The sequence below is a fragment of the Pseudopipra pipra genome, chromosome 1 (genome assembly GCF_036250125.1).
Source record: "Pseudopipra pipra isolate bDixPip1 chromosome 1, bDixPip1.hap1, whole genome shotgun sequence".
Classification (NCBI taxonomy): domain Eukaryota; kingdom Metazoa; phylum Chordata; class Aves; order Passeriformes; family Pipridae; genus Pseudopipra; species Pseudopipra pipra.
The window spans coordinates 70,894,743-70,917,005 of NC_087549.1; the positions used below are offsets into that span (position 1 = coordinate 70,894,743).

The window sequence follows — 22,263 nt, forward strand, 5'->3', positions numbered from 1 at the left end:
AAGAGTACAAACACTGATAAAGAAACCAGGGCAGAGAAAGATGGAAGGAAGAATTTAAGAGCAAGAACTAGCACTTCAGGAAATTAGAGGAGTGATAATGGTGTTTTAGGACAGAAGGATTAGGATTGATGAGTAATAGGAGAGGATTTCCACAGCCATGAGCTACTATTAATAACCAGTCAAATCAACAAAGGTGGGCGGGGGAACTGTTATGACTTTATTGGATAAATCCTTTGTGTTATAATCCCATAAGTGACAGTTGCTTGCAGCCAGAAGAAGAATTCGGGTGTGAATTTGTCATAGCCTCACATGTAGTAACACAGAGGCTATGAACACAGCAAACTTTAAGGAAAAGGGCCAAGATTCAGACTAGTTCATGGTAATATTCATTGGTCTTCTCTCCACAGGACAGTATGATGTTTTGTGTAGGAAAAAAGCAATCTTTGCTGTTAATTCTGTTTTTTTCTGATCTAGTAATTTTGGTGAAAAAAATACTTTTTCATTAGGCTGAAAAAGGCCATTTCATTGGCCAAAGTCTTACTTTCCATACCGCAGAAAACCTCTTCCTTCACCCCATCCCACACCAAAGCTGGTCTGTTTTATCCAATAAAGTTCAGGTCTTTTCCTTCTATGGAATGGCAGTTTCATGGTAGCCTCATTCAAAAGTGGTGGTGTAATAATAATAAGCTATGGGCAATAGTTACCTCAGGGCATTAAAGACCCTGATATTCCTTTGAAAGGGACAGGTTTGACAAATTCTTCTCTGATACACCCTGCAACCTCCCATGTGTCCCAGAAGGACTGCATGGATGTGACTGACAAGAGTATCTAACTCAAAATCTTACTGGTAAACAGAAGCCTAAAGGTGTTCGCATTTCTGAATACTGCTTGACTGGATACCTCTACCAATCTAGGCATTTTAATGATTTTTCAGACACTGCATTTTTAATAGAAATCATATGCAAGACAGAATAAGCGCATATCATAATAAGCAGTTTTCCCTTAAAACATATATCCTAAAAAGGGGAATAATGTAGCCATATGGAAAAAAAAAATCAATGACCAAACAATGATTTACAAAGATGGCATAACTGGCTAAAGAGAAGTGATTCTGCAAATTTAGTGGACTACAACCCCATATTGCTGTTTTCACCATGGCAAACAGAAGCAAAAGAATTATTTGGCTTGAGCATATTACAAGATTTTTCCATAATTTACACACCAATTTTTCCCTTTTAATAATAATAAATAAATAAATAATATAATGTAATAATAACAATTAATAAATACACATACTTATGCAAAACAATTATAAGCTCCTTGCCTGCCAGGGATTTGGAGAAGGTGGCTTTTGAAGCAGATTTTCTATTAAGTTAAAACAAAATACATGTGAACAAAGCCAAAAGATCAGACTACTTAAGCTCTTTGGTAGTACATGCAGTACATTATTCAGAAGTGAAATGACACAAACAAAAGTCATAAAAATAGGAACTAGATGGAAATGCTCTGTAGTGAGCTGAGTTTGCAGTATACTTACTGGAAAAAGATTTGGGAATTATTGCATGAAAGTCCCTAAAGCCTTCCGCCCCGTATGCAGCTGCAATAAAGAAGGCAAACAAGAAGCTGGTTTGTGGTACTGCTAGCAGTAAATATAAAAGAAGATGGCATTATTGCTATCAGATAAATACCTAGGAGAAAGACAGAACTACCATCACAGAAGCAACACAAGTAGTTTAGGATGAAGGAAGAACAGCAGCAGGACAGCTGGCAGGGGGAATCCTGACTTGTCTAGAACAATTCCCATTTGTGAAAATGCCCTTTTCTTCCAAAGCAGCCAACAAGTTTTATCATGTTTTCTAAATGTATGCCTCTTGGGTATTCCCCTGGCTAGCATATTAATTCCTGCTGAAGTCAAGAGAAACTTTTGCTCATGTGTCTCAAAAGGGTCAATGCAGGTCCCCACAGTGCAGCTTCCTCAGAATTTATGTTTTGCCAATATGCTCTTTCTTATACATTCTTGTTTCTAGTCTCTGTTATTATAAAAAGTGAAACTGAATTATTTTCTTCTCACGCCTGCTGGTCTTATGCAATGGAAGAAGAGGGGGTGCAATTTTACATATATATACTTTTGTGTATATTGGCATATTTTTTGTTTGTATTTGTCCTCACAATGTATCTACAAAAAAAGTCGTTACACAAATATACTATACCCTGCATATTATGAGCAGCCACATACAAATTAACATGCCATTGGGCACACTGATGCAGGTAGTGATGGAGTTCGTTACTTGGTATAAGCAATGATAGGGATATTGATCCAGTCAATCTTCACTAAAGCTCTCTGCAGCTGTGCCCCTGGACTGCTGCAGCCCTACTGCTCAATGAATGTCCCCACGCAGACCAGGCTGGATACCCAGGATGCCTTACAAGCACATCTATTTGGCAGTGCAGCTCATGGCAGGAGCTCGGTTCAGGTGCAGAGTTCACTTTGCCAGTGAGAGCTGATGGACAGTGAGGCCACCCAACACACCCTGCGTCCCCACAGAAATCTTACAGGTCTAATTAACAAACAAAATATCTCCATGTTCAAACTTAACACTTCTTGCAAACATGTCTGCTATATGAAAACTAGTGAAGTGAGCCCCACTGATGCAGGAGACACAACAGGAGAGAGAAATAATTTCAATAAAAATAATAAGGACTTTTATTAAATATGAATAAGAAATGGGAATGCAGAGTATACTTTCTTTTTATTTTTTTTTTTCCTAGGGACTTATAGTGGAAATAACAGTGTTTTCTACTTCTTTCGTGATAGATTCCTGTCCCTCTCCTGCCACAGTGGGGAGGTACAAAGATGTGATACATACCCATGAATCATATTTTTCAGATGCACTGATCAAGAACATACTCAGCATTTGCACAGGTTTCTCAAACAGTTACTCAATACAGTCTTTGTAGAAATGATTTCTTTGCACATCTGCATCTATATACACACATGAAGACATTACTTAGTTCTATAATAAATCATGGTAATAATTTCTCATTGGCTCTTCTAACACCATTAAGAAATTACTCATTAATTAATTTACTTCAATTTGGTTGGAGGTGACCTTAAAAGGCTCTGGATTTTACTCCCTTTATACACATTATTGCAATTCAGGGGAGTTTAACACAAACCCACTTTTCTGTGCAAGGAGTGTGGAGTGCTTTGGTGTCCCTGAACTGACAGCTCTCTCCCACTGCCTTTTCACCTATCCAGATTGTGGAGAAGTACCCAAAAGCAGGATACTCTTATGCTCTATGATGTTTACTGGAAACTTCACTCAGGATTTTCTGAAGAGCATTTGAAATTTATGTTAAAAAGACTGGTCTACATTCTATGGCTAAAGTTGGTTTATTCAAGTCTTAGAAAAAAAAAAGTGATATGTCAAAGGGGGGGGGGGGAGATGATATAATTTATCACTGAAGAGCAGCGTAGCTGGCTTCACACCAGACTTGGGCTAGGACAATCAGGAAGGCAGGATGATATGAGAGGAGACAGAGTCACACTTCCCCGGAAAGAGCTGAGCAATGTGAAGAGGGAAGGGAGGTGTTTTGCAATGAGTGAAAGAGTCAATAGTGAGGAGAAAGGAGAAACCAAACAGACCTCCTGGAAAACTGGACGTAGAGGGTGGCTTTCGAAGGACAGAGAAATAGGCAGCTGGAAAAAAGAGGCATGTGAAGAATTAGTAATTTGTTCTCAATCTGTTGCCAATTTACTTTCTCTTCTAGCTTGTGGGATTCCCTCTCAGATGTGAAATCCTTTCAGTTTTGTGAGACTTTTGCACCAGCATAGGTCTAAGTATCTGGGTAAATTCCATTTGGAAGGGGGCATTCACCTCCCAAGTCATATTCTTCTTCAGTGGGATTTTTAAAGAGAAAAAAGCATGAGACTTGGCTATCAAAGAAATTTAGAGAGTAACAGAGAAAGAGAAATCACACTGAAGTTTCTGTGGCATTTAAACAATAGAGAGTTCCCTTACTCCCTTTTATTTGCAGTGGGGTTTGACCCTTTATCCTAGTAGGTACTTAACTGTATCTTGTGGCATATATACCTGCCTTTAAGAACTTATCCTTTAGCCTTCCTTTTAAAATAACCCAGATAACCTGATTTTGGCTCCATGCAATGTCTTGCTTGTACTTTGTAGCCAACAGCAGAGAAAGATCTCTCTTCAAGTTGCTGCAAATAGTTTGGGTGCATGTAATTTTTTGTTTGAATGGCCCACTTGACAAGCCAGAAGTATTTTGTTGATGTTAGTTGATGTTTGTTTAAATGGTAGCTTTAAAGTCCGACAAGAGTTCTCATGAAGGCACTTTAACTATTCAAGCAGCAATCATACCTGACTGATATGGACAGTACATTATGACTGTTACAGTGAGAAAAAACTTTTAGCACCATCTTTCTAACAAATGATAGAAAATGTTGCTAAAAAGGCAGAATAAGATGAAAAAAAGCTTATCAGGCCAAAATAATTCACCTCAGCATATTAACATGTGTCAACAAACGCAGAGAGGATCTCTTCTTGTTTACATAGGTACAAAACTCAGAAAACAGAATATTGCCAGCAATTCCACTTGTTATTTCTGATATAAGAAGACATTAACAGCTATTCGGGTTTGTTACAGTGTACCTAAAGTGTAGCACTTGGCTATGGACCTGCAATTCAAACCCTGCCCCTTCCTTTTTACATTGTGGTCATTTACTGTCGTATCAGCTCTGTTTTCAACACCCAAGAGCGCTGCAGCTGGAGGATGCCATTCCCAGAAATGCAAGTTGTTTGTCCACAGAATACTTAAGGAGTCATTATTCACCACCCTGACTTGACAACAACAAACCCAACTCTTTAACTTAAATTATGTTTCCATTAATAGTATCTTTCCCTTATGAGCTTCTGAAGGGAGATGAAGAATCATGTGGATGTGAAAAAGGACAACAAAAAGTCTGGGTAGAGGAACCATAAATAGTTATGCAGTGGCTTCAGCCTTTTCCAGTATAATTCAAAAGACACAACAGAACGTAGATGGGATTGATCAAACTAACTGGTTTGAGAAAAAGCAGACATTGAGGTGCTCTTAAAATTACTTTTTTTGCTCTCTCCTTTCTACAAATAGCACTGCATTGCCCTATTAATCAAGCATTTGTGGTGCCTCTCTGTGTAAAATGCTGAAAGATAAAGACTTTTCAAAGGGTAACAAAAATAACAGGAAGAAGACTAGTAGCGGGAACTGCTGGGACACACCTGCAGGTAGAGCAGAGTGGTGCTGACGGATAAGGAGATCCTCCCTGCAGGGTCCATGCTGCTTCCTTTGACTCCAAGTGCCAATCAGGTCTTGGCAGCCAATTTCTTCCCTACTCTAATTTTGGCTTTCAATCAAACGTATATTATTCCAGAAACACGGGCGTGCACAGATAAGCTATCTCCCATGGGACAACTGGTGTGAGGAGCTCCACCCATGCCATCACCCACGACTGCTATTTCTCCCTGCTGCTGGCTGTGGGGAGGTGTCCACCCAGTGTGCCAGCACCAGCGCCCATCAGCATGCACAGCTCGTTCTCAGCAGCAAGGAGCAGGGAACTGTGCTTCACTGCATTGCAAAGCACATCAACACCTTTTTTTCCAGGGGCTGAAATGAGATCGAACTGTTCAGAATGGAAACAAGTGAACAAAACAACCAACAGAGTATGTTCTCTCTAGGTACAAAAAGTGACTTCTGCTTCATTGTGCAGACTCCCAGTAACCTCCTGTTAGTTACCTGCAGGAATCCTCTAAAGCACCAGTACAGACAGAAAGACAGATTCAAAGACAGATTCAAGTAATGCCCTCAAACATACCTATACACTTGAAGCTAGGTGCCTTTTATATATCTTTCTAAATTTGTGTTTCAGCAGGAAACGATTTGTAACCAAGACAAGGGGCTGATCTAGTTCATATTTCTTGTCTTTGATGTGCTACTTGCTGGTACATTTTGTACTGGATTCAAGTTGTTTTTCCCAAGGACTGATAACTACCTGGCTGCTTGATGTTCAACATTTGAACTACAAGTAAAACTAAGTTTTAAAGGCAAGAGAAAGAGCATTATCAAGAAATGCCATGTTAAACCTGTTTTTCAAGTTCCACATGTACGTGTAACCCATGGTTCCTCTACTGGAAGTTCTCTATATCTTTTACTGGTTGCATGATGGAGAAGCTAAGGGAGCTGCTGCAGACTTGCTGGTAACAGGCTTTATTGACACTTTTCTGCTTTGAGAAGTAAGCTGGGAAGATTTTCACACTGGAGAGAAAAATTTGCTGACAAATCATGGTAAGAACGACAATTCTCATCCTTACAGTCTTTGTCTATTCTGCTTCTATCAGATTTTTTTAACATGGGCATTAAAGGATGAGGAAGTAGTAGAAGGGTCTTTAGTATGAAATTTTTAAAAAGCAAAGTAACCTTAAGTAACAAGGGAAAACACTGAGGTAAAAACACTACCATATATGAAAACATTCTCAGCTCACACAGGTATATCTGTGTGAATACTCTTGCTTTACATGCTGAGACTGCATTCTCCAGCAACATTACAGGCACAAACATGGTGACATGCTCTTTCCCACACAGCAACAGTTACTCAAGAACAACAGAGCCTCAGATATATGATATTCTAAAATTTTAAGGCATCTCCCTTCTCTAATCCTTCCATAAAGCATGCTTTAGTTAAATTCATGGGTGTTAACCCGTCCTCAACTAATGCAACAAAATTCTATCTAAAGGCAGTTGCACGTGGCAGCTGCAAGGATGTGGGGGTACGTGTGCACAAAGAATAGTGTTTTGGAGAAGAGGAATGACTATGTTGAGATTCAACAGGCAGACCTAAGAAGCTCCTCACAGATGGGAGAGACAGCCAGGCTATTCCATGAAGCCATGCTGTCATGGCTGGAAATTGTCCTCACCTGGGTATTACTGTGGGAATCCCTAAAAAGAGCAAAGGGCTTAACAAAATACAGAAACTCAATTAAAAAACAGCAACACATTTAAGGTGATCATTACAAATAATTAATGTGAACTGTCATTAGAGGGGGAATTTCCAGCTTGCCTGATCAAGAGAAAAAGCCTGTGAAATCTGAACACGCAAAGATGGTATTGGTCAGGCCTGTACCAGCTGAAGGCAACAGTTGTTACCCTGCACAAGAAAACAACCACTTGGGATCAGTGAAGTGCCCTTGGTTGTGTAGTTCGGGGAAAGGCAAGGAGATGAACTGTTTTGTCTATTGCTTCAGTGCACCAACATTTGCCCTGCGCTGAACGCAAAGTTAGCCCTTCCATGCAAACTTTACTCTTTACATGTGCCGGTTCAGTGAGCTGCTTGTGTGTCTTTTAATTTCATCCCTGGAATGGCTCAGGAACAGGCCCTTGCAAGTCCATCCATGTTAACAACTAATGTGCTGTGCCTTTGCTATCAGTGAAACAGCCACAGGGACTTTTCCAGGGACCATTTAGGTACCATGAAGATGCCTTGGGCAACATTTTCACAGGTGTCCATAGTTCCTCAGCTGTCAAAGGGTCAGTAGATCTAAAATTAGACAAAGCAGCTGTGTTTAGGTTTGGGAAGGTGCCTTTGGATGCCGTGCCAAGGCTGTACATTGTCAGTCTTCTCTTTTAAGAAGAGTTGAGAGGTGGAAATGGAGAAGAACTTAGCCATTTCAGCACTTGAGAGGGAATACACTATGAAAATTTTATTATCTTGACTACTCTGACAACAAATTGCTGAGCAGAGTCTTCTGTGTCCCCCTCATCAGACACAGGGGAAAAAACCCAGGGATATTGAGTATTTAAAGGTTTATTTTAGAGCATATCAAATATAGTCATCACTTTATGAGTGATAAAGTAGATGTTCTCCCTCAGGACTGTGCAAAGAAAATTATGCTGAGGTACAGAGCCTGTTTTAGGTCTGTTAACCCTGAGCGCCCAGTTATTTTTCTAGATGCTATTGAAGATCTTTCTTTTTGTGTTGTATAAATATTATCCAAGGTTTTGCAATATAAAATGCTGTTTACTTGATTATAGTGTGCTCAATAGTCCAGGGAAAGGAAATCCTAATCTACGACTTCTGGGGCAGAGGCATAAATTGCTCCACATAAGTCTCAAAGAAATTTTCTCAATGTGCATATACCTGGTAGCTCCTGAGGAGAAAGATTTCAAGGCAAAATTTATTCTTTTCCACCATATATCCAGACAATGCTTTGCTACAGAGACCTGGAGTCCCCCTCAGGCAATCAATCCTCTTGTGTTGAAATGGCAAACGGTGCTGGCAGACTCTCAAGCACTCAGAGATCGGGATCATTCTGAAAGTCTAATGCATCTAAACTCAGTTTAGTACACATTTTTAAGAGACTTCTTGTCTTTCTTCATTTTTGACTATTTTTCATGCTTGCTGTTTTCTTGTTTTTACCTCAGGAAAAACAAGCACACATTCCCTTTCCCAAACAGAATCCAACCTTAGCCATATTAGTGCTATGAGAAGTTACCCCCGACATTGGATGCCTCTACTGTGAGGCATCAAACAACTGCAAAGTGAATAGTGTTGTATTGGGTCTTTGAACACAATGCTAAGAGAAAAATCCAGATTTCACTAGCTTTCTGCGAAAGCTGACTCAAAAATAAGGATAGATTATTAAAAAAAACCTCAGTTTCTCCGAAGGATGTGAAAAAAAATATGACAGAGGTTCAGATTAAAGAATTTTCAATATATAAAAGATATTATATGAGGAACAGCATCCTACCTGAAATTCCTAGCTCTGCTCTGCAAGCACACCTCAACTGTGTTTTGAAACTACTGAACTTAGGAGTCCCTATTCCTGTCCTGAAGTGTATCTCCAAAACCAGAAAGGAACTATGCTGCTGAAGAGAACTCCAAGCTGAAGTTTGGTTGAGTTTCTGGTGCAGGTATCATTATGCGTCCAGAGGAGAAAGACCAACATAGCAATCTGCTCGGGTGCGGCTTCCTCAAACTCTGAACAGTTCCTCAGCAACGTCTTAGGCTGGTGAGTGTAAAAGGTGTTTAAAAATTACTTTACCTCTCTCTTGAATGAGTAATCTGATGTTTGAAACTCACTGGAAACACAGCCAAGATCACAATCTTCAGACAGTCACAATCACCATGGTAGGTATCACTCACTATCTTACATCAAAATGCAACCATTTTCTTAACATGGATAGATCAACAAAGCATCCAAGTCAACATGTTGCCGGCAGAGCTTCAAGGGAAAAGGCTTTCAAAATAATAGTTGTTGAACTGAATGGTCTCCAATCGCATCACTTGAATAAATTATCATAAGGAGCCCAAAACTGACTATTATGAATGTGAGAAACCTATATAACTCAGACCACAGAAATTCTTTCATCAAAGCCTCTATTTCTGGATGAGGTATAGAAGAGAATAACCTAATATGGTCTAACTAGTGTTCAAATACTGCTGAAATTTCTCTAAACTCTTCCACTCATTACAATATGCCTACCAATTACTTTAACATAAATCTAAAACAGATTTCTACAAAAGCAACTAATATTTTGAGGCTCTCCAACTTCAGAAGCTAATGAAATTAGATTATAAGAAAATAGATCACCCCAGAAAATGCTGATCACTCAGAAATCAGACCACTGTCTCAAGCTCCATATCTGAATCCTGGACATCCAGTCACCTCAGGAGCACCCTCTGTTTAGCATGCATGTGTAGGCAGGCATTTGTTAGCTCCTCACAAACTCTATTCGACACAACCTGTAAGAGGATCAGTAGAGAAGCAGATAACAAAAAGGACATGTATTGCTATATTCTGATTTAAAATCTCAGAGGGGGTTCAGCCATTGTTTTCCCATCTGCAGCAGAGGGAGACTATGAAATCCTTGGTCCACTGCAACACCCCACAGGCTGGAAGCAACTGTATGGCAGTGGAGAGCAATTCTGAAGTATCAAAATTATCTTGGAGCTTAAGTCTCCTTGACTTTTATTAATATTCTGATTTTTAAGACAAGCTGAGCTTCTCAGGGGGAGGGAGGGAGGAGTGGAGAAATAGCAAACACCAAAAATGCTGTGAACTTCAGTCCAGTTGCAGCCATAGCTGAGAAACATCACAGCTTCCCCCTTGTCCAGCTTAACAGGAAACCTTTATCTACTGTTCCTCTAACTCCTTCCACTACCACACAGCAGTCTGGACATATTACCCATTTCCTCCCAACCCACAGTTGTTTATCTCCTTAGCATCTGTTATGGCCTAGAAGTTTGGAGCAATGCTGATACCAGTTGCTATGATGTAAATTTAAATCAATCAAGTTGAAAGGCTTCTAGGGACCTCAGATATCAAAAAAAAAAAAAATGGGGAGAGAAAGAAGGAGAGGGAGAGGGAGAAGAGAGGGAGAGGGAGAGGGAGAAAGAGAAGAGAGGAGAGGAGATTCATCTCTAAGTAATGGGTGTCCTAGGAAGTAGCTGGAACAAACTTCCCAGGAGTGACTTTTTCCAGTTTCCTGATATCTCAAGAAAGCTACAGCATCTTCTCATTTTTATCCAGGTCACATTCCAAAGGTTTACTTCACATCCAGAAATGGGCCCTGAGAATAATTTCTCCTTTGAGGTTCCATTATTTGTTTGTTTGTTGTTTTGAAGGGACAATGCTATGAACTGTGCACAATACAGGTGTAGAGTCTGCTCAGCTTTCACGTCTCTACAGGCAAGTTCAGAAACGTGTCATGGCTATATTTCATCTTTCGCAGTACTATTGTGGGAGACCCTTAGACTGGCACTACCTGCATCTCTCCTTTGTGTTCAAGGACACAGTGATGGTTCAGTTTGGGATTATCTTTAACTACGTGGAAAGCCATTATCTCAAGTTACTGAGCTGGAAACTTTCTGATTTTTTGCCATTTCTCTTCCCTATTTTTAAATCTCTCCCTTCCTTCACTCAGCCTCCTACTCCTGCCTCTCCACCCTGACCTGCTTCTTTGCACTCCTGGAGGTGAAGCCAAAGAGCTGCAGTTGTGACACTGCAGTTTGTGTGTCACATTGTAACATTTCCACATCCTCCTCACTCTGTTGTAAAAGTACTCTAAGAGGAAGAAAGGCAAATAATGAAATATAGGAAAGCAGGAAAAGAGGAAGCAGCCAAGAGACAGAAGCCCAACTGAAATGCTAAGAATTATGGAGAAGTGACAGAAAGGGAAGCACAGACCAGGAATTATACTTAGTGGCTTTTTAAAAAAAAATTAAAACTAGAAAAAAAATATAGAGACTTGGCCTTTTTGCCTCTGCAGTAATCTTTCAGATTACTATTCCTGTCCGATTTTCACTCATTTCATGTGTATTCCCTTTCCTGACTACTTTAAGACAGTTACCAAACTGTCCTGCTCTATGTGCAGCTGGACTCCTCCAAACCTGAACTAACCACCAGCCCATTCCTTATCTTCATATCAACCAAGAGAAGGGACTCCTCAAATAACTCTCTGAAAGAAAAGAGGGAGGTCAAACATGAAGAAAAGGTTTCCAAATGCTTAGCCTCAGGGTGAGAAGGCGGATTAGGCAATGGTCTTTTTTGCTGGAGGCAGCTGTGGAGAACAGTGATGGAAGAGTACAGAAGGAAATTGGCTAAAGCAGAGTAGGGATTGCCTAACTGGGCAATCCTGCCTGGCTGGCAGTGGATGAAGCAGACAGCTTAGGAAGTCCTTCCACTGAGATCATGTACTGTTCTGTCCCGCTTGTTCAGAATGAAACTTGGCTGGAGCAGAAGGCGTTTGAGATTCACATGAAAAATTTTCTCTTCTCCATTTGAAGGCAAAGGAGATATAAAGCAGAACATGAACCTCTTCAAGAACACCAGCTTTTTACACTCTTCCATTTCTCAGGGACTTTTCACCAAGAATTTGTCCGATAAAGAGCTGGGTAGAAAGTACAAACTTGAGAAATGACCCTCTATAAATATCACAATACTAACAGTTATGCACCCCTTTTGAGTCAAGCTCCAGTTTTTATCTTATCTGGTGGCTAACTGAATTTTGTAGTTTCTCAGGAAGATAGTGGTGAAATCCTGCATGTAGATGAAGACAGGAGTGTTACACAAAGGTGTACTGTGGTATATTTATTTTTCATCACTGCATGAAAGCTATCTTGTTGGAAGAACACTCAAAACCATTTGTGGCTATTCCCCCACAAAGGAGGCTGTTAGTATGTGATAAGAAATGGGTAAGTAAGGCTTCACTTTCTTTGAAATACTCTTGCACTGAGAGTATCAACAGTTTCAGCTATTTTCCCTACCATTTATCTGTGAATTAAAAAGTATCTTCTGGGCCACGTGATCAGTGTTTAGTTCTTCAGCTGAAACTAATGTGTGGGACAGAGGAGAGGTGACGCTACATGTGTAGGAAGGAGTTAGCAGTTTCCTCTCACGAACAGCAACAGTTCTTGAGATGGAATGACTGTTGAGACCTCCACTGAATGTCCCACCCCACAGCTCTGATTGCTCTTCCACTTCCCTACAGATACAGCACCAATACCTCTAGTTTACAAGGGCAGAGTTTATACACTGCATTATTCTTCTAAAGATGGCAGGGTGACCAAACTGTATAATACCCAGTACATGTTTGTAAGAGGAACTATGACCATTATGAAGGTTTTGTCTAGGTTGCCATATCCTACCTGGTACAGAGATGGGCTGGTGTATATTTCAGGTTCGAGGGGCATTACCTGCCTTCTTCTGGCTTTACTAGTTCTGGTCTGGTTTTCACTTCAGTGGAGCCCCTCTTGATGTAGTTCAGCATTTCAAAAGACAAAAACCAGCCATGAAGAAGGTCAAGAAATAATGTTTTGTCAAATCAAATGAGTACTGCAAGAGAGAACTTAGATACGGATGTTCTCCACAGCAAATGGATGCAATTTTTCTATTTGACTTTAGATGAGAAATGTCAAGCAAAAGAGGCAGAAATAGGATAATTTTCTATCAAGCCAGTCATAATGTTACTTACTGTTAAACCAGAACAGTTGGAAACAGCTAAGCATTTGCCTCCACTGCAACCCTAGCCATAAGGAAAGGCACAAGTAGTTTGGTCAAGGAGCAATACCACAAGGGGAATTTTTTGCTGATGTAAACTTGGAAAAAAGAGAACATTAAATAGGAATACAAATGGGTAATACTCGATCCAGTCCTATTCTCAGTTTCTCACCAATTATGAATAGTACTTATCCTTTAATAATTCTTGGTCTCACAAAGAGTAGCCTTCTGCTTCAGCCTACAGAGAATTTGATAACAAACAGAACTTTATGACCTCAAAGAGGGATAAGGCACTGGATGCAGACTGAGGAAATCTAGGTTTAATTCCTAGCTCAGCCACAGACTTCCTGTGTGGCCATGGGAAAGATGCTTAATCCATCATGTGCCCTTACTTCCTTATCTGCACATTTTTCAATTCTTTTTTAACAGGGATAAGACTTTTTTTCTTTTTTTTTTTTTTTTTTTTTTTTTTTTCTAACGGGGGACCCAAAAGCCATTTTGCTGGTCAGAGTGATTCTTATATTCAGGTAAATGCCTCTCAAGTGTTCTAACACATAAGGCTGAAATCTGTCCATGCACTGGTTACCTTCCTGGCATGTGTCCCACAGAAGGTGACTAGGGACCATGGAGCAGCAGTTGTCCAAAAGGTTGTATCACTTAGGTATTTGTGAAAATGCTTCCCACAGGCTGTGATGTGTCCTCCAGAATTATACAAAGGTAGAATTATTGTCCAGCCTAATAAACTTTGGTTACACCCATAAAATACTGGATATCAAATGTTTGGAACCCTCAGCCAGTTCTCCCTTATCCAGGATTGCTCAAGGTCAAAAGTAGACTTTTCTTCCTCAGACTCATGATGCAGAAGCAGGAAAGAAACAATTTTTTTCCTCAGCTGGCCTTTTCCCATGCTACCATTCTGTTCCAAGAGAGATGTAAAAATCCCAAAGGCAACTACCTCAAGAAAAAAGAAAGCTTAAGCTGTTTAATATCCAAAGCAGTTTTTAATTTCCCTACACACTGAAGCCAGTATGGCATAAGTTATCAGTAGTCTGAGAAAGGAAAGAAGAAAGGGGCTCAGCCTGTACCTTTTATGTGGGAAATGACCTAAAACTGAAAACTCTGTCATCTCCAGTTCAGCTGCATAGTGCTTCTCATACATGTTCAGTTATGAGATGTGAAATGTCACTCCAGAACCAAATTGCTACAGTGTTTTTTTTAAATCTTCACAAACATCTCAGCGTAAAGAAAAGCCTGGACAAGAGTATGGATTTGACACCCCGACATTTGGGCTTATCTCCCCACTTTATCCTCAGCTACTCAGCCTATCAGGACTAGCCTCACTCACTTCTCTGTCACACCAGCACTGGGCTGGAATTTCACTCATTGCACTTGCACAACCCAGGACTCCTCCCTGTAAAAATGAGGCCCAGAGCTGGAAATTAGTTCTCCCCTTTTTCCAAAACTCCAAGTGATACAGTGAATTGCTTCTCTGTACTAAAATCTAGACTAATTAGAAGTCAGGAAATCAATAATTTCCTGATTCCCCAAATGATCTAATCATCCGCTGACAATATTTATTTTATTCCCTCATGTACAATCATCAAATCCTTCCTTTATTTACATTTACCTCTTTTATATTTTTCGATCTTATTTTTCAAGACATGAGTTTTAAAACAAAGCTGAGTACTTTGAACCAAACCAATCCCACTGCACCCTGGAAGAACACACAGACTTTTTCGCTGCACTTATCAGAAAAATATATTTGCTCTCTAGTCTCCAGAATACTATGTATGGTTTAGATTCCACAGCACAATTGATTACATTTCATTCTGCCCTACCTCACACTTACCTTGGCTAGGACTTGTAAGGCTTAATTAATCAATTATGTATATATAGTCTTAATTAGATTGTAAACTCCTTGGGGAATGCTGTTGGTGTTTGTGCAGTGTCTAGAGCAACAGAGTTCCTTTTCCAGGAAACCTGTGCCACAACATAAATTCAGAGATTAAAAAAAACCACAACAAAACAATTGAAAAAAAATGATGGCAGAAAAACCCAAAGCTTAATTCAATCCCCTTCTCAGTCTTACACCAACAGCAAGAGCTAAAATGGACAGAGGACACACAATTACACACAACTAGAACAAGGTCTGTGCTGTGAAAACTGATGTCAGGCATTCAGAGGGTGATCAAAACTTGGCCTCCCATAAGGGTTAATGATCTATTCAGTGTTGGCATTTCCTGTTATCTCAGCATTTATGGAATATCTGAAAATGTCTAGCAGGCAAAGTTTCTGTCAAACTTCCTCTCTGCTCCTAATTGTGTGCCCTGGACAGTGTAAGTGCCTTTTACTTGGAAGAATCCTTTTTAAAGCATCTGCCCAGCATATGTTTAAAGTACTTTTCAAATATTCCAAAGGAAAAGACACTGCATTGCATTTTCACCAAACATGATGGATTCTCAGCACAGAAACACCCAAATATGTGCCCTAACATGCCATTACACATTAGGAAACCTTCTTTCCCATGAACTACCAAGCTGCAACTCCTGCAAGCCAGAGAGAGACCATCAGCACTGTTCAATCCAGGATTCATCATGCACCTAAATTTCATACTACCATCCAGACACCACAATTGGACTAAGAGTGAGACAAATGGAAAGCATGAAAAACCTTCCACATTAAAATGCACAGCAGCTCTACGTTAGTTGCTTCTTCTTATTAGCAAAGGTAAACTTTGGTATCTGTGCCGCGGCCATGCTGCACCGTGGAGTACAGCAAAGTCAGGAAAGGAAATAAAATCCTGCTAACTCTACCACTTAGAAACACATCCAGAAATACAGTTTGAGCTTCTGGGCTATACAGGTTAAGTCAGGTCGTGGCCAGGCAAGTTTGTCAAGGCTGCAGCAAGTGTACAGACTTGGTCTTCAGAAAATCAACCTTTTCCTGGTAAATTGGTCAGCAACCAGGGACAAAAATATTGGACTAATGAAGGATGCTTTGTTCATTTAGAAGAGAGCAACTCGAGTCTGACCTGTCCAACACAAAAAGACAAAATCATAATGGCTGAGCATTTCTGAGCACATAAGACACTCTAATCCCAGTGATCCCAGTATTCTACTTGAAGGCCTTTGGACTCTTGGAAACTGTTAGACACTAGGATTGTCTCTTGCCTCAGAGCAGTTCTAAGAGCTCTCCTTGACACCAGGACAAATGAAGAATGGTTCATCCACAGCTCCAAATTCCTTTACCTCAAATTTAGGTAAAGGAGTTGCAGCAAGGAGTCCCAGCAAAGGTGATGCGAACCACAGGCTTACACCTTAAAGGTAAGGTGCTTCTCAAGTGTCTGTAGAAGAGAAACGTTTAAAGTTTTGTTTTCTGTTGTCATCTTTTTTTATCGAATAAATGTGCAATGGCTGTTAGTAGTGCAGGACTGTGGCATGCCGCAGCAAACCTTCCCAGCAAGTCTGGTGAAATTTGCTTCTGCTGATGCAAATGTGCTGTTTGCTAGAGCTGCCTATGGCTATCTGATGAACTCCCATCCTATGCCTGAACATGAAAGCACAACCCGCAGCCCAGAACGTGAGGATCACTGTGTTCTCAGGAAGTAGGCAACTAATATAACCATTTGTGCTCTGTCTCACTGAGGGTAAAAAAGAGGGGTGAAAAAAACCACCATTGCACAGCAAATGCTAGTTTCCACACAAGAAGGCCAGGGACTGCATTGTGCTCAACTATCCTGGCCTTCATGAGGGGTTGTATTTTGCACTCATCTGTAGCTCCCTACAATGTGCATAAGGAGATTCCCTGAATATCACTGTCTCTTTCTGGGACAGAAGAGCAGAAGGGTCCATCACTACATCTGTTACAGTGGCACTTTTAACTATGTTTTTGTATTTGTTAGCTCTGTTAGTTACTGAAACATCTCTAAGAAATTTATTGAGTTAGGCATGCACTTTTTTTCCCACTTTTAATGGAAAGCTGTATCTCAAAGGAGAGATACAGGATATCATATCTGCATTTTCCGTTAGGTTATTTCAATACATCAGCCATCTACCCCTCTGCTCTGAGGACCATATATCCCCCCAAAGCTTCATTATGCAATCCTAAATTTGGTACAGGACTGTAAAAGAATCTTCTGGAAAAAACCACTTCATCAATGTTTCCCTGTCTCTCTATTACAGACCTTACCTGAATAACACTACAAGAAATTAAGTGAATAAAACACCTGAATGCAAGGAGGAATAGCATTTAAGAAGTGTGGGGGAGGGTCTCGGGAGCCCATGTACCCTTCCACTACTGAGCTGGCAGAGGTAGGCAGGAAAGCTTCTTCAGGGCATTGCCTCTGGCAAAGAATGACTGCAGGAAGGATTGAGAGGGAGTGTGTGTTTCTCTTTCCTTACCCTGTCTTCCCCTATTTTCATGAACTCCCTGGTGGTCCTTTTAGTACCATGACCCCATCTACCTACACAGCTGACTTGGCCCAGCAGCTTTATGCAGACTACAAAAGCCACAACGAGTACAAGCAGATCTTCCTCAGCTGCTGCCCACTTCCCAAATGGAATTTACACTTAGGTTTCTTATAGGGATACAGGCAAGTTAGCAGGAACTAACCTTTTCCTCTTTTAGATTTGAAAAAAATATTTTTATGGCATGTGTTTACGTTGCAGAGTGCATGTCTGATAGGTCTTAAAAAGAATGAAAAGCTCTGCTTTCAAGATAAATGCTCTTTTGCATATATGTGATGGTTTTTAGGTTTTTACATAGACATAAACATAGAGAAACTTGTTTTTGCAGGCACATAATTTTATGTGTGCTGATAGACACATATTTGTATGTACATATGTTATGTGTGTACATTTACACACGTAAAAGAGAGAACAGGGAATAAATGGCTCCTGTTGGCTGGAAAATACATTGCCATTTCAAAGGGCATATTAAAGAGAAGAAATTAATTACAAAAGGTTTTAGAAATTAAAAACATTTTTGCCTTGTCTCCTTAGCACCGAGGGCTGTATCATGTACTGCATAAATCAGTCTCACTGCACACAAGAAAGAGCTTATTAGCAATGTTTAAACTGTACAGCAAATGTACAGATTCACCAATGTGCAATTGCAGAATAAACAATATCAGACTTCTCTAGTCTGTTTTGCAAGGAGAAAAAGAATTCTACTTAATGCCACAATAAGCCTATGGTAGGATACCAATTTTACTAGGATCTACTAGCAAAGTGGTGGGAAGATTAAACAAATGTGTTACCACAACAGAGGTAATGCCTCATTACCATTATTCCTCCCTCATCTGTTTCCTGTGTTTGGCTCCAAAGCAACTGAAGTCTTTTGCTAGCATAATTATCATTTCTCATTTTTACTTCTACTTGCCATTATGTGGACAAATGGGCAGGAAGCTCAAGTCCTCCCCAGAAAAGCCTAGTTCCCATTTGACTTCTAGATAAATTGTTGTAGGTCCACACCTGCAGTAGACAAAGCCCCAGTGACCACGCTGGCCATCAGGGCTTCCCCAGCTCTCCTCCAACATCCAGCCACTGGAGGTGTCAGTTACAAAATTAACTGGATTCTGGGTGGAAAAAGGACAGACAATGACTCAGAAAGGAAGGTGCCATGTCAGTGCAGAAGGGATATTCTCACCTCTTCACTTATGGTTTCAGTCTAGGAAAACAGGAGGAGTGCTCTGCTTTGGAAAGCCAGAGACATTCACAGCCTGAATTACGAATAACAGCCAGCTGGGGGGCTGGGTATAGATGGCCCATGGACAATTTGACACTTCCCTCACATAGGTGTCACATAGGTGTTTTCCCTTTGCAAATCTGGGCAAAAAATCCAAGCAGTGGGTCCCAGTCCACCCCACAATAAGGCAAATAAATTTTTACAGTGAATTCTATAGGTGCATGTGTTGTTTTCTCCTGTATAAATTCTAATATGGAAAGAACTAAAAGAATATATCTGAAACGTAGGCTCAGCATGAGGGGTGCAGGAACAGCAGCGTTCCCCAGCTGGCAGTCGCCATTTCAGTGCTAATGAAACCATCCTGCTTCAACACCAACCACTGCCACCACTTCCGAGCATTGCAACACATATTCACAGCAGGAAAAAACAGGCTCAATAAGTCAGTCCATATAATGCTGAGGTGCACAGTACTGTGAACCAGAAGAGACCGATCTTTGTCCAAAAATCCCTTAAGCCACCATTAAAAATCAGAACAGAAAGCTCTTAGCTTAGACAAACAAACTCAAAAACCATCAAAGATTTGGGAAGTTCAAATCCATAGTGGAGATGTTGGCTGATCACAGCTTCTTACAAATACAGGATGCTTTTAAATGATGAAATATGGAGAATTAATATTTCCTCTTCTATTAATTGCAACACAAGCTGAAAGTGTCGGCAACTTTATTTTAAATCCACCTTTCCATTGCATTATGTTACTTAATCAGCAGGGAGGGCAAAATCATATGCAGATACTCTATTATATGAAGGAATTAGCAATTCTCTCTAAAGTTCTCAATTATTATTATTTTTTTTTAAAGGAGGGGTCAGGGAACAAGCGAGTTCTTATATCGTTCCATAAAATAATCTAGAAGTTACTCTGGTAAGAGCCACTTCCCCAGAAGTAGCATTTCCAGGGTAAAAAAAAAAATGGCTCATGTGAAAGTTCTCCTTACTCTTCAGTTTCTTCTCTTTTTTTTTTTTCCCTCTTTAAACTCTGATATGTGGCTTGGAAGAGTGGAAGTTAATTCATGCTGTCATATTTCTCCATTTTTGTTACATTTATTACACTTTTGGGAGAGGAGAAACAAGGGAAATGGAATGTGAACACTAAAGAGTAAAACGTGTCCCTTAACTTTTCTTTTTGGATCAGGCCCATTTTGGTTGGAAATTGAGAGTAATTCTGTGCTTGCTCTGCCATTTTTTTTTTCTGCAATCCTTCATCCAATTTTTAGGTATGGATTTTGGGATGTTAAGATTGAAATCTCACATCAAAGGAGTAGGAGTTATCCACTTCCAAAATTCCTATTTTGTGCCTGTGTTGTTACTACAGCTGATGGTGAAATGATAGATTAGATACCTTCTCGGGATCTCTTTTTATGCATATAACTTAGACACCTAAATGCTTCTGAGCAACATGACCCTAAACTGCAACGGATACAAGAACTAGGCATTATTCCTAACTTCAAAATGCGTAAAAAACAAAGAAAGTGAAGCACACACCAGTGGGGTTTTTTTGGAAAACAAATTCCTTTACTAGGAGTTACGTTCCCTGCATATGCACCTTTATAACACAAAATTCACTTCCTGGGGAAGGAGGGAGGGAGAGAGCAGGAGGATGCCTCACATTGCAGGCTGCAGGTCTATCCTGCATTTAGGCTGCTGCTCTGCTCACTTGGTTGTTCAGGAAGGCAACTGGATGATGCATGACAGTTTCCAATAAGCTGTCTCTGGAAGCCAAAATCCTGGGATTCTACCTGATCCACCTTCACGAATTAACAGCTTGCTGTGGTCATACATGTTCACCACAAATGACATGCTGAGGGTGAGCCTGCAGTGGCTGCTATGGCGTACCTATGTCCTATATGTGGGGCAAAGCTTTTTCCTGAGAGATCCTCTTCTGAGTCTTCAAGAAACCTCATATAGTGAGCTCAATGAAAAAAGTTTGGGGATAAATCTCTGTCCTACTGCAATGCATGGTGTTTGCTCCTGGCTTTAGGACTATAGCTCCAAAAGGAGCTCTTGCATCCTCTCTCTTTGTCATAAGGGGCTTATTCTACACTGGGGAAAGCTGTGGTGGCATGGCCATGCTGTAAATCCTTCCTTGCAAATCTCAAATGTGGGGGATGCAGCCACAGTGACACCGTTTTTGCACATTTCACCATGGGACAGAGCCTGGGAAGTTCACATCTGAAGGGAGAGCATCACTGCAGGTTCTCTGCAGCCAGAAACTGTCTCCTCCCAGGAGGCACCATAACAGGAGTTGAAATCACAGACGTGAGGAGCAGCTGAACAAAACCAAAAGAGCGGCTTGTTCTGAAATGACACCTCTGTAGAGGCAGGTGGTCCCTACACCGTGCCTGACTCCAGTGGTTAAGTTTTCACTAAGGGTGCAGTTCTGAAGAGCAATTTTGGGGAATGAAAACTTGCTCAAGTGAAAAAGCAAGCCTACAACAAAGAACAAGAAAGAATTAACGCAGAATAGTGGGATGACTGGTGCTGGGAAGCCAATCCAACTTTTCTATACAGTCATTCCTTTAAAATAACCTGTGGTCTAGCAAGCTGTACTTACAGAGGTCTTCCCCAGCTTAAAATATGCCCACCTTCCAGCCAGAGCCTGGTATTTCTGAGTTGTGCTGCAGCCACTGCTCAGATCCTGCTAGATAATTTTAACTCCAGAGCTAGAATGGGGCTTATCTCTGAGGCACATCTCTTCTGCTCAGATAAAGAGAACTTCCTCTCACTGCAGATTAGATCTGCAGGCTCAGTCTCAGTACCTAAAGCCACACAGCTAAACACACTGCATTTCTCCATTTCAAACAATGCTTGCCACTCAACACTGAAGAAACAAAACTTGCACAGTTCCCAGGCTTTCCCTGACTTTTGCACTGATGTTCCTCCTTCTGAAAATATAGCAGTACCCAGGAGGTGCTCATGAAATTGGCTGCAGCTCCACAAGCTTCACAGCTCTGGAGAAAAAAGGGTAAAAAACCCCAATAGCTTCACCAACTACTGCAACATCATGTTGCCACACAGTGGCAACACAGATCATACTACTGCCAAATTGGCCAGGAGTAAAAAAATTCCTCACAAAACGAAAGAGAAATCACTGGAAACATACAACTCTTTTTAGGGTCAATTCTGTTCTCAAGCAATGATTTTGTCATTGCTATAGTTGCATCAAAGGACAAATTTTTATGTGCCTGCTTACGCAGTGGCTCTGCCCTGGCTTTGAATGGGCTGAGAGGACTGCAGTAATAAAGCACAGCCTTCGCTGGGGCTGTGGTGGCTCTGTTTTTCAGGCTGGCTCACTCTCCCTTCCAGAAACGACTTCCCAGTTTGTTGTGAAAATGTTCACCTTTCATTACTTGCAGCAATCATTTTTAAATTTGATAAAGGAATCCACCTTCACTAAGCGAGCTGGTTTCCACTCTCCTTGTGAAAATTCGTGCACGTTTTTCTAAGTCTCTGATCATTACATAGATCAGAG

General features: G+C 40.6%; 1 protein-coding gene across 16 annotated transcripts in view; it reads right to left on the reverse strand.

The window, feature by feature from the left end:
- IKZF1 (IKAROS family zinc finger 1) overlaps window positions 1-22,263 on the reverse strand; it is a 109,674-nt gene that overhangs the window by 21,682 nt on the left and 65,729 nt on the right. For 6 of the 16 annotated variants that reach the window (XM_064660580.1, XM_064660712.1, XM_064660613.1 and 3 more), the window contains 2 exons: window positions 3,647-3,700; window positions 1,538-1,597 (listed from right to left, as the gene is read on the reverse strand). The exons of 9 other annotated variants lie outside the window; for them this stretch is intronic. In XM_064660580.1, the coding sequence (XP_064516650.1) occupies window positions 1,538-1,597; window positions 3,647-3,700 (114 nt within the window). The remainder of the gene's footprint in view (window positions 1-1,537; window positions 1,598-3,646; window positions 3,701-22,263) is intronic. One more of the 16 variants, XM_064660586.1, reaches the window with a different exon arrangement.